Raw genomic sequence first — 12,159 nt, 5'->3', positions numbered from 1 at the left:
CTTTAAATCAATAAGCTACAAATCTGGCAGCGCATTCATGCAATGCCCAGTGCTACACTAAAGTGGCTTTAGTGCTGAAACAGCATTACTAATAGCACATCCCGAACACGGATAAACAGTTGAGTGATGCAGTAACCTAAATTATACAAGACCTTACCTGGTAAAGTTTCACAAAAACATGTATACTTTACTGACATAGATAAGAAAGCAAGGTTTTTTTCTTTTTTTTCAGATGACTTTCCAAATGTAGTTATAGAAGGCATTCTACATGGAATATTTTATCCTCATTTACTGCCCAGGTAGAAGTGATGCGTGGCTAGAAGAAGCTGAAGCAAGTCTCCAAGTCATGTTTAATGGAATTAATAGGAATAAAATTCTGTGATGTGAAAATTACACTCAGAAGCAAGAGACTCAACTTCAGTTTAAGTTCAAGCATTACATCTTTTTACATAAAATCAGTGTCACTACAACTGCTGCTTTTAAAAAAAGAAGATATGGAAACAACAGTATTGAAGTTATTTATACCTTCTACATATTGACATGCTCTAGCTATTTAACACTAAAAGCTGAAAGTCATACACTGAATTACACTAACCTTTGAAAAGAATTGAAAGCTTTACTAATTATTTCTATAATTTCTATCATAAATTACACTAAACCTTTTTGCACCAGGATTTTTCCCAGCACATTACCCATTGCTGGCAGTGGATGGATTGAAAGTGCTGGCACTGAAGAGAGTGTATGAGAAATTGCCAAAAAAAAAAAAAAAAAAATTAAAGCAAGAAGAAATTGAAAGCAACTTAAAGTATTTTGTTCATTTTTTTCTTAAATTATTTTGAATCTGCTCCTTAATATCAGGTTGCAAAAGAGCCAATGCAGGTGTATGGAGAGTTTCCATTGGAACACATGCTTCCACATTCTGAAATGCATAGCGCTCTCTCAGGAAATTTTCTAGATTTCAGTTGGAATTATTTTATCTACCAGGAGATTTTTACATGGCATTTATGCATCTCCATTCGGTTATGACATCTAATCTGCATGTGTGTTTACTCTTCACATCAACTTGCAGACTGTATTCCATATCTTAACATTTTATGACACAGAGCATACAACTCTGTGGTAAGCTAAAGCAAGAATATGATTAAGTAGTAAAATGACAAAACTAAAACTGCTACATATATATACATATATGCTTATATATATGTATTTGTTCAGATTTAACTGGAAATTTGTATGTGTGCTACTGGGTATTACAAAATAAATTACTAAAACATGAATGTACTGCTGCAGTGTATTTTTTTGTGTGTTTCTATTCAAACAAGACACTTCTCTGAGTTTGTGTCATCAGAGATGGGTCGCACAGATAGCTCTAGATGAAGCATGAGAAAATACCTGGGTGTCCGCTCATTTAAAACTCAGTGCCATGCTATCTGAACATGGTAGGCTTCTAAAAGTGTATGTTTTGTGGGAAAAAATTCAGTGCAATTGAACAGCCAGTAAGTCATCAGGCTCATCAGAGGATGGGTGGGATTGCACAAAAGCGGTAATGGCAAAGCTAGACACGAACAGAAGTCTGATCCTGGATACGCATGGGCTGCCTCCTGCTGACTACTAAATCTGTTTTAAAGCTGCTTGGGGATGGTGAAAAGCTGGGACTTGTATAAAAGGCAGGCCTGTGACTGCAGCACTTGTTCAGGTAGCAGAACCGTCTACGCAGTCTGCAGGATCAACCTCCAGGAAAGCTTTCAGCTACTAGCAGAAAGCTATTTGGGCGAGGGAGTCCGAGGCATTCTTGCTTGTACTTCCTAACACTGCTTCCCAGTGCTGCTTTTCAGAGAATTTTATTTTCAACAGTTAGTAGAAGGAAAAATAAACAGCGGTGAAATGGAAGTCTGATTGCCTAGTACTAGGCAAATTTATAGGCCCGCCACAAGTTCTCCTCTAGCTCTGTTTTAAAGAGGGCAGTAATCCTTTCACAGGTCTGAAAAAAAGTGTCGGTATTTACCCCCAGGAGAGGCGCCAGGACTGTGGATGGTGAACAAGCAGAAGCTCGCCTGCAACTACAAATGACATGTCAGGAGGACCCGAGGTAAACCCCTGGCCAGAGCATTTTCCGGTGTCCTTGCGAGGGGGGTGCCAGTAGGTATCTACAAGCTCTGTGCTGTTGTACTCACTCTTCCCCGGCACCGCTCCAAGTCTGGAGACCTCACGTGGGCTCCAGGACACTAGTCACTACAAAGAGAAGTGGCCTGCTGCCTGCTGTGCAGGTGGATGAATCCTTCATCAGATCTTGGCATTGGCTCTCCTAGCTTGAGTTCTAAACACTGGAAACTCAAGTTTCTCTTTCCTGTGGAGTATGATGTGACTCACTGAAGAACCTAACAAACAAACACAGCTGTCTCTAAGTGGTACCCTATGCTGACCTTGTTTAAAAGCTACAAGTTGTCAGCTTAAGAGTTATTTAAGAAGCATTACAAAAATAATGAACCTGAAGTTGCATCTCTGACATACAGCAATACTGCAAGAAAAAGCATTTGAGCTTTATCATAAATAACATTAGCTAGATGTTATAAAATTCACTGTGCTGGAAAAAAGAATTCTGTTTTAATCAGTTTCTAACTGATGATCTTACTGAACAATAGACAAAGCTGCTCTTTCTTGATTACAGGATTGTATCTGAATACTGTGTTTTTTTGAAAGACAGCAGGGACTTCATCCTGACACATTAAGATTAGGGAAATTTACCATCCCTGCTCTAACCTTACAACCTTATTTCCTGGAAAGCAGCACCCCCTGAGTATTTTGCAGCATCAACTGAGGTGAGAAAAAAGGCCTTTGCAGGGGGAAATAAAAAAAGCTCTTCAGTAAGTATTTATTTGAAATCGAAGTTTATTTATTCAAAACACTTCTGTTTTTTATTTTTTTTCCATTTTTAAAAATGCTGATACTGTTACAGAAAATAGTGTTTTCAGTTGAAAAGGCGGAAACAAATAATGCAAAGATTTCCACAGAGAACAAAATTACTGTACTTCAAACCTTGAAAGAATAGAAGTACTTCTAAAATTTTTCATGACAGACTTCTTCTGCAAGATCTAGGACTTAGTGGGATACGTCTTGAATTTCAAGGAGCGACAGCTCCATCAAGGTGTTATAGAAATGGTCATATCTTTAATATATTTGGCAAATGATACATACCATCTAAATATAGCCTCATGTTTTGAGGGGAAAACTCAATGTATAGTTGAGATCGGTCAAAAACAGGTCTTAAAGAAAAGTGATTAAGTTTTACTTTCCATTCTGTCTGTTGGTCTCACCAGTCACCTACTTCAACTACAAATGGTTCTTTTACAGCTATTTTGCCACTGTTCACAATCACACAGTCTTCAAGGGGCCGGTCATGTTCATCCGTCTGCTGGAGTTCTATCGAGTGTACCACAGACTGTTAAAAAAAAAAAAAAGTTCAGTTTAGCCAAGGAAGGTCCAGTGGCTCAAGTCTGGGACCAGGTGCTCCTAGCATTACTATTTATTAAGCAACTTCTGAACAAAGACCTTTACCCTGTTGAATTCCCACATGCTTTTTTTTTTTTTTTTTTCTACACGTTAGCAGTTATGCCACTCTGCAACCCACACACAGTTGACAGAAGCATACAGAAGGCTGCCTGCCCTTCTATAAAAACTTTCAGCCAGCAAAAATACTGTGAAGGGGCAACTGAAAATACCCTTTCAGCTGATCGACCTAGCACATGCAGGGTTTATCTGTAGCCTATGAGCAGAAAGTGAATCCAAAGATCATGAAGGATGAGCAGTAAATATTTTTCTGATCGTATAGCATAACTGTGCTTGAAGAAAGCTGATGATTGCTTTTACCTTTAGTCTAAGACACACACACTCTCACGCTTTAAGTGTGGTACCATGCCCTCCAGCCAGACAGGTACAGGTAAACTACCAGCCTCACACCAGGCAACTAATTAAAGTAGTATTTCTGAAGGATAAAACTTGGTTAGGAATATTGACTACCTGGCTTTGGATATTTGTCTACTAATCTAACTAAACTGAAACTTAGTCTAAGTCTCTCCTCAAAAATTTTCAGCTACTACTGTAGCTCATGAGAATTTAATTCCATATGAATGCAGGAATGGGGGCCAAGTGCTCTGATGAGGTTTTCAAACTCCTCAAAGAACTGGTCAGTGCAGCAGTTCATGTTTACCCCATTCCTTTCAAAACACAGATTAAATGGAATAATTTAAGATGAAAACCAGACTACTAAAAGTATAATCAGTTGGAAGTACCATTTTTAAACTTAAATTCTATTTGGCCTTTAATCAGCTTTGCAGCTGTGTGCAGTTTGACAGAATGAACTAGATTTTTTTTTCTTTTTAAACAGATCTGAATATATGTGTTTGTATACTTTATATTCACATGCTTCTAAAAACCGTAACAGTGAAAGTGTTATCCATAACTAACACATGCTACAAAATTAGATTTTAGCTTGTAGAAATACAATTATTTCATGGCTAACAGCATTAGTGTAAGGGGGACCTGAACTTACTCCACCTGTAATCTGCAAACGTGTCAGTGTTGATTTCAGTGGTTAGTGGTCTGAAACAAGAGCTGTGAAAGCCAAAGGCATGATTTAAGTTTCCATTTCTGCAGTCACCATTTGCTATTTGAGTTCTACATCATCCAGCTCCAGGCTCTTCACAATTGTTTCCTACTGTGTACGTATTAGATAAACACTCAACTGTTTCGAACCACAATAGTGTAAGTTACGCTAACACAGATATAACGTGGCAGAATTTGTCCAGATTTTCTTGGATTAATCTTGCCACTACTTTTAGCTTACCATTCCATCAAGGACTTTGCCAAATACTACATGTTTTCCATCTAACCAGGAAGGCTTTGTCACACTGATGAAGAACTGGGATCCGTTGGTGTCTGGGCCAGAATTAGCCATGCTAACCCATCCAATTCCATAGTGTTTGAGCTTGAAGTTCTCATCTGGAAATCTTTTTCCATAGATGCTTCTTCCTATGACAAAAAATAAGAAAAAAAAATAAGATTCTTTTTAGAAAAAATGAAATGAAAAAAACCCTCTGTTCAAAAATGGGAAAAACGAAGTGTAAATTCAGGACTTGCTGTGCTTACTGAAACAATAAATCTTCAACAGCACTGTTCAATCATCAGTGATTCCGCAAGTAAAAGCATTTTGTGTGTAAATAAAAAGATAAGCTAAAACACCACATTTAAGGAGAGAATATTTAAAGCTGATGATGCTTCATCCTTTGAATTTAACAAGCAAGCAGAGTACCTTCAAAGGTCCTGCTTACATACACCACTGAACAATAGTATACTTCATCCTGTTCAACAAATTTAAATTACATAATTATGGCCACTAAAAATAAGGTTGCCATGTTTTGTGACATTTTTAGTCTTTAGTTTTACCACTTTTCCTCCTAATAAGAAATTGCTTTAAACATGTTTATAAATACCTGAAGACCAAATGGAAGTTAGCCTAAAAGACTTGGTGTGGATTTGTACGATCATTACATAAGGATTTTGATGTTTCTAAAATAGTTCAGAAGAGAAAACATTTGAGTCATGTTTAAACCACCATCACTTTGAAAAGAGAAGGCTGTCTCTCATTCTTTATTTGTACAGTGCCTAGCACAATGGGGACACTGCTCGCCAGATACTATCCCAATACACAGTATTAGCAGGCAAACAAATACTGCCAACCTTTAATGCTAAAACTGTGTCTTTGGTACGTTAGCCATTGTTCACTGCAAGGAAAAGGAACTTGTGTTTTCCATTCTGTCCTAGTGGGGAAATCACTAACATTGTACGCAGACAGTTCAAATCATAGCATGTGAAGAATGCACGTGTAAAGGAAGAGAAGAAATCAGAAGCCAGAATGCATGCAATGCAAGAGATGCTGCACTGGGATTGCACTCCTTAGTGGACTGAACTGGTCTTCTGGAGGCTCAGGAGGGAGAAGTGATACACACAGCCAGAACTCACACCACCATTACGGTTTTAAATTTAGTAAGAGAAAAAAGGGACATGATCCCCATTTTCTAATTTCCCTACCCATTCTGAAATTCCCTCTCATAGCACATTTCAGAAGGTTCCACAGAACTGGCTGAGCTGAGGGCAGAGAGGACAGCCTACTCCTTCCCTACCTGCCTTCCCTCTACGCGCTTTCACTGTTTCATCACGGATTAGTTTTCTGCTGGATGACTTGAATTGGTTCACGTATACATGTAATCAGTGAGTGCCTCAGGGAAGGAGCGCTGTCACAAAGCCAGAGCAGGGGAAGGGTGGAGACATCCATCTTTTGGAGACAGTATGTTGTAGGAGCAGCTCAGCTGGTCACGTGGCTCCAGCCCACCACGCAAAGCCATGCTTCTTGAATGAGGACAAGTCACAGACAGAAAAGAGCTATCTGCAAAAATTGAGGACAAAGGAAGCTCTACACATACTTGTCATCAGGTAATCCAAATAACTGCAGCTTATATTCCAAGATGCTTAGAAAAGTACTAGATGCTCTAAAACAAATGTTTGTTTTGTTTTTTTTTTCATTTATGGGAGCTGAAAGAATGAGGGAATATGCTGTTTTGCCCATCTTTTCAGCAGACATTTGAAGAAAGGAAAGGAAACCTGGAAGATACTAAGCATGTTACCTCCTGATCCATCTCCAGCTGTAAAGTCTCCTCCTTGAATCATGAAGTCTTTGATCACACGATGAAATTTACTTCCTTTGTATCCATATCCTCTCTAAGAAAATGAAATAATTCTTTAAATGAATAAAACACCCAGTTCTATAGAGTCATATGGAAATAGGCATATGGTGAATGGACATATTTCACAGAATCTACCACCACCAGAGACAAATACTGGCAAGAAACAAATTAAACTGAGATGCAGGTGAATGCAGCTGGGCTGCACTGCCACAAAGCAGGTATTATTCTGGTGATCACAGCAATTGTCTTTCTTTGACTGGTATCTGACCACAGTACCTCTACGTGCTAGATCTGCATCGCTGAGACAGATTGAGATGGTCATATCCAACATCTCATAAGTACATGTTGTGAACCAAGCCCCAAGGACCTGAGAAGACACACACCAGCGCACAGCCTTGGGGATGACACTCTTGCACAGGCTCCACTGAGTTAAGATTGACAGTTCACCATTGAAACAGCATTAAACAAATATTTACTTCCCAATCCGAACTTCAGTACACAGTGGAAGAAAACTGCGAACATACTTCTCCAGTTGCCAGCACAATGAAGTTCTCCACAGTCTTTGGGACAACTTTTCCAAACAATCCAATTACAATTCTGCCAACATCTTTGTCTCCAATCTTCACATCAAAGAACACCTGAACATTTTTGTGAAGAGAAAAAAGTGATACAAACATGAACGCAACAAAAAGGCCAAGCTTTTGAAAGCATAAGGTGGTAAGAAACTGCTTCTGGCTGGTCTATATTAATAGTATCCTTCAATTCTTAAGGGTGCTGTTTAAGAAAAATCCTTTCAGAGCTACCAAGATCAGATTATGCAGAAACCTGTTTGAGAACTGGTGACTATACGTTTCGATTCTTACTGCTTTTAAGGGCTCAGTGAGACTGCTGTATCACAAGTTTGAAGGTAGTGTTCAAGAAGATTATTCCCAGACATGCAGGTCTTTAAAGCTGTACAGAAAAGATGAAACATGAAAGTAAGGAAAAACGACGACGCTACTGCAGTGCAGGGAACAATAAGAAGGAACTATAGTACTGACACTCCCCACAAATGATAGTTTGCTACCCACTCATAATCACCACTATTCTAGGCATTAGTATGTATGTGATTAAGTATATGCAAAAGCCTAAATTTCATTAAATTGACAAACAGTGGGAGGAAAATCGTACAGCTCAAGGAAGGAGTTGCTTTCCTAAATATGAAACCTGATAGACAAATAACCAGGCTACATTATTCAGCTGATTGCCTAAATGCTTCAACGTAGATGTTGCTAAAAAGCAACTTCAAAAAGGCAAATGAGTTACAAAGCATTTTAATATCGTTCAGAACATATGAATGCATATTTGAATGTGCAAAAATGTTCCAACAATTACTGAAAACAGGAACAGCTGTCAGGAAATGAGGCATTTTGAAGTTCTGAAAAAGTTACATAAAGACTATTACAACTTCTAGGAAACAGCAATGTGTATTCCTATGATGTGGTATTTGCTGTTCCTTGTGGCACTCGACCAAATATTACTTGTCTGCAACGCTAAGAAATTAGTCCAATAATGATAATAAATGACCACAGTCTCTCCAATGTGAATGTCTCTTTCACGCTCTCCTTCTAAATGTTTCTACCATTTCTTGATCTTCCATGTGGTTTTGACTGTTGAACTTTTGGCTAACGCTATAAAAGCTCTATAAAGAAAATAAAATTCCTTTTGATACACCTCATTCATTTCCTTGGCACTTGGCACTAAATAACATACTTTCTTAGATGTGTGGCTCCCAAAGTATTAACAGCACACTTTCACTAACTTCTTAACATTTTTACAAACATACCTCTCTGAATTTTGCTGCCAGGGTTATCTAGGTAAGGGGTATTGCCTGCCTGTTTTCTAAACGCACCTTATTTTGCCTGGAAATGTTGTCCTAGTAGAAGGACTGCCTGAAATATATAAGCATATATAAGCATATATAAGTAACACAACTGAGGCTACCAGTGACCCCAGAGAACAGTAACATCAAACACTTTCACAACGCACACGGAGACAAGTCCATCATATATTATATGATATAATGATATATAACCCAACCCAAAGGCTTCGTTCATGGCAGACCTGCTTGCCTAAGCTGCAAACCCAGTACTTCCAAAAAGCATTGCTTTGGCTTATTCTGCATTTGTGAACAAACAGTAAATTCCTGGCTTCGTATTAGCACTCCACAGACCTGTGCTACACGCTTTGTAACTTTTGGACAGCTCTGTGCTTCCTAATTATGCACCACATAACGTGTCTGTGCATACTTCTGGCCAGGAAATCAGATACGGAAATATCTGGTAGCCCCAGATGCCATTCTTGCGTAAAGAAGCCATGTTCTCGTAAGCATATTTCCTCAGGTTCTCTGGAAAGTCAGTAAGCATGTAGACACTAGTGAGCTGGTCAACACAGCAGTCTCAAAAAACATCTGGCCAGATTCTTCACCAAAAACTCTTAAAGAAAATAAATGCTGTACATTTTCAGTCTTATTTATATTTATATAAATATTTAATCTTATTTACAATTTGCAGTATTTCAAGACTGAAATGAAAAAGAGTGCACCAGTAAGAGTGGCTGTTTCTCACAAACATGTTCATATATAATTTACGCACGATGGTGTATATCAAAATGAAAAAACAGCCAAGAGTATTCAGTTGGGGGGGGTGGGGAGTTGACTGTGAAACAAAGATCTCACGACTCCTAGAGACCAGGTAATATAATGACAAATGAACTCCAACAAATGCAAAATACTGCATGTGGAAGAGGATTATACAACCACAACAAGGGGTCCTAAGTTGGCTACTACTCAGAAAAGACATCCAGAGTCACTGTGAGCAGTTTGATGAAAAGCTTGGCTCTGGGCTTGTGAAGGTCAGAGAAGGCAAATGAATGTTAGAAATAATTAAAAATGGATAAGGACACGACATGGACATAATTATGCCATGGTATACACCTGTACTGTGCATTCACACCCCACGTGCCACATGTAATTCTGGCTTCTCTATCGCAGAATGATAAAACCAACCTAGAAAATGTGGAGAAAAGAGGGGCACAGATGCCTAAAGATCTGGAATACCTTTTATTTGAAGAAAGATTAAATCAACCTATGCAAGCTGGAAGAGAGAAAACTGATATGATGTGATGAGTTCTGTAAAGTTACGACTGGCCTGGACAAGCAAAATTGGCAGCTGCAATTCTCTACGTCCCACAACGTAAGAATCAGGAAAGGGCATAAAATTAAATCCCAGGCAGAAGGTCTGAAGAAGCAAAGTACTTTATGCATAATTAAACTGGAATACATTGCCAGAAGGTGATTTGGAAGCCAAAGTGTATGAGATTTACCCCCCCCCCCAAAAAAAATCAAATTCATGGACTAGAAGTCCATGGCATTGAAACTGTAGGCAGCCATAGACAATGGTGGCAATGAAGTTCGGAGACAAAGGTACCGCCTGTGGCTCAGGAAGCCGAGGCCATGCCAGAGGAAGCAGCTCTGGCCCTGCCTTGCCCTGTCACGCTTTGACGGGCGCAGGCATCCTTCACCAGGGGCACGGCACTCGCTTTTGGGTGCAGGTGGCAAGGTACTTGGGGGCAGAAACATCTAATCCCTACTTTATCCAAAGCCGGACTAGACATCCCACCTCCTTTGCACCAGCAAAAGCTTTTTGGAAAGAGATGCAGGTGCGTTGCAATAGCCAGGGGAAACCACATCGCGCTGGCAGGCGGCACGGCCCGCAACTCCGTCTGTTGGCCAACGCCATCTGCAAGTACCGCAGGAGCCTCGGCCCAAAGCCCGCCTGGCCCGTGACGGGGGCCCGCGACGCCGAGCCGCGCCGACCCCGGTCCGCAGCTCCGTCTGAGGCACCACGATGCCATCAGGGTTGGTAAAGAATCACAGAATCATAGAATGCTTCGGGTTGGAAGGGACCTTGAGAGATCAACGAGCCCAACCCCCCTGCAGTGAGCAGGGATTGAACCCGTGACCTTGGCGTTATCAGCGCCATGTTCTAACCAACTGAGGTGCCCGAGCCTGTCGCGGGCAGGAAGGATGGAGGGAGCGGGAAACAAGGGGGCAATAAAATGACAGCTCCCAACACCGAGAGTTTCAGCCAAGACCGGGGGGGGGGGGGGCCAAAAAACAGGCGCAGCGCAACTGAGCCGCGGAGCGGTGAAAACCCCAGCGCTCGGCGCAGTGCGGGCACCACCACGCAGCCCAAAACGGCCCGTGGCGACAGCAGAGGCCGCAGAAGCAGGGATGCAATTCGGAATTTTAAAGTTACCCTTTCCGTAAGCCGGAGGCGGGCTTAGCTTAACTGCAAGTCTGAAGTGTGCCAGCGCCTACAGGAAGGGGGTATGCCCAAAGGGGTTGAAAAAGGAAAACCAAGCCGAAACGCTCGTGAAACGGGAAAGTTGAGGCATTTGGCCAAGCGCGCCCCAAACCCGACTCCCGGCAAGGGCCTCCCTTCTGCCCGCAACCCGGCCCGGGAAGGAGCGAGCCGTCAGGGCCCGGCTTCCCGCTACCGGAGCGGGGCAGGGCAGGGGCAGGGGCAGGGCAGGGGCAGGGGCAGGGGCAGGGGCAGGGGCAGGGGCAGGGGCAGGGGCAGGCAGCCGGCCCCCGCCCTGCCAGCAGCCGCCGGCACCGGCCGCGGAGCTGCCGGGAGAAACGGGGCCCGCCGAAGGAGACGCCGCGGCCCCCTCACCACCCACCCACCCCCCCCCCGACTCCAGGCCGGCGAGGCTCCCCGGTCGGCGGGGCCGCCCCGGCCGCGGGCGAGAGTCACCTTGGCTGTCACGCTGGGTCCCCTCTTCTTGAAGGCCTCAGCCGCCGGGGCCAGGAAGCAAAGGCAAGCGACAGCGCCCAGGACCGCCGCCGGCCCCCCGCGGCCCATGGCGCTGAGGCGAGCGCTGCGGCGCCTGCGCCCGCCGCCGGCCGGCTCCTCCCGCGCCATGTGGCGGGGGGGCCGGCGGGGCGGTCACCCATCCGAGCGGCGGCCGGCGCTGGCCCTGCTGCACTTGGCAGGGTGGATGGGAGGGGCGAGGCGCTGCGGGAGCCTGCGTGGGCTGAGGGCCGCGGGGAGAGAGGCGGCGGCGGCCGCTGCCTACGCGCTCCGCCGCTCCCTTCCGAACGCGGTTTTCCTGCTTCTTGGGTACGGGGGGCTGCCAGGGTGAGCCCCGGACGGAAGGCTGGGTTTGGGGGGTTACAAATGCCGGGGGGTGGGTCACGGTGCCTGTTCCTTGTGGGGGCGGGAGGCTGCGTGGCCTCCCCGGGGACTCGGCCTCGCCAGGCGCGTCTGGAGTTGCTGGTAAGGGGCTCAGCACCCCGCCTGGGGCGGCAGCCAGGCCCCGCAAGTGGGTGAAGTAGCCGAAATAGCAGATGTTCAGGGGATTTTCAGAGTGGGTC

General features: G+C 43.4%; 2 protein-coding genes across 4 annotated transcripts in view; one reads left to right on the top strand and one right to left on the bottom strand.

Moving 5' to 3' along the window:
- The window catches only part of SNX24 (sorting nexin 24), a 95,301-nt gene extending 94,952 nt beyond the window's left edge, over positions 1 to 349 (top strand). For both annotated transcript variants that reach the window (XM_075726820.1, XM_075726819.1), the window contains one exon: positions 233 to 349. In XM_075726820.1, coding sequence (XP_075582935.1) covers positions 233 to 303 — 71 coding nt within the window. In that variant the 3' untranslated portion in view covers positions 304 to 349. The remainder of the gene's footprint in view (positions 1 to 232) is intronic.
- Positions 350 to 3,055: 2,706 nt separating this feature from the next.
- PPIC (peptidylprolyl isomerase C) lies at positions 3,056 to 11,707 on the bottom strand. Of its 2 annotated transcripts, none has more exons than XM_075726312.1 (5): positions 11,540 to 11,707; positions 7,265 to 7,378; positions 6,681 to 6,774; positions 4,844 to 5,028; positions 3,056 to 3,439 (listed from the first exon to the last, which is right to left on the bottom strand). In XM_075726312.1, exons 1-5 carry the CDS (start codon positions 11,705 to 11,707, stop codon positions 3,311 to 3,313), a joined length of 690 nt encoding a protein of 229 aa, XP_075582427.1. In that variant the 3' UTR covers positions 3,056 to 3,310. The 2 variants fall into 2 exon arrangements, with proteins under 2 accessions (XP_075582427.1, XP_075582428.1); XM_075726313.1 differs by lacking the exon at positions 11,540 to 11,707 and adding an exon at positions 8,632 to 8,689 and having other exon boundaries at positions 7,265 to 7,691.
- Positions 11,708 to 12,159: the final 452 nt, after the last annotated feature.

The sequence above is a fragment of the Pelecanus crispus genome, chromosome Z (genome assembly GCF_030463565.1).
Source record: "Pelecanus crispus isolate bPelCri1 chromosome Z, bPelCri1.pri, whole genome shotgun sequence".
In the NCBI taxonomy this organism is placed as follows: Eukaryota; Metazoa; Chordata; class Aves; order Pelecaniformes; family Pelecanidae; genus Pelecanus; species Pelecanus crispus.
This window is presented reverse-complemented; position numbering and strand designations above follow the sequence as displayed.

Coding starts and splice junctions, on each gene's coding strand:
- PPIC (XM_075726312.1), bottom strand. CDS start 11,707: ATGGCGCGGGAGGAGCCGGCCGGCGGCGGGCGCAGGCGCCGCAGCGCT. Junction 6,775..7,264: donor TTGTGCTGGCAACTGGAGAA/GTATGTTCGCAG, acceptor TCATTTTCTTAG/AGAGGATATGGATACAAAGG. Junction 5,029..6,680: donor AGCTGGAGATGGATCAGGAG/GTAACATGCTTA, acceptor TTTTTGTCATAG/GAAGAAGCATCTATGGAAAA.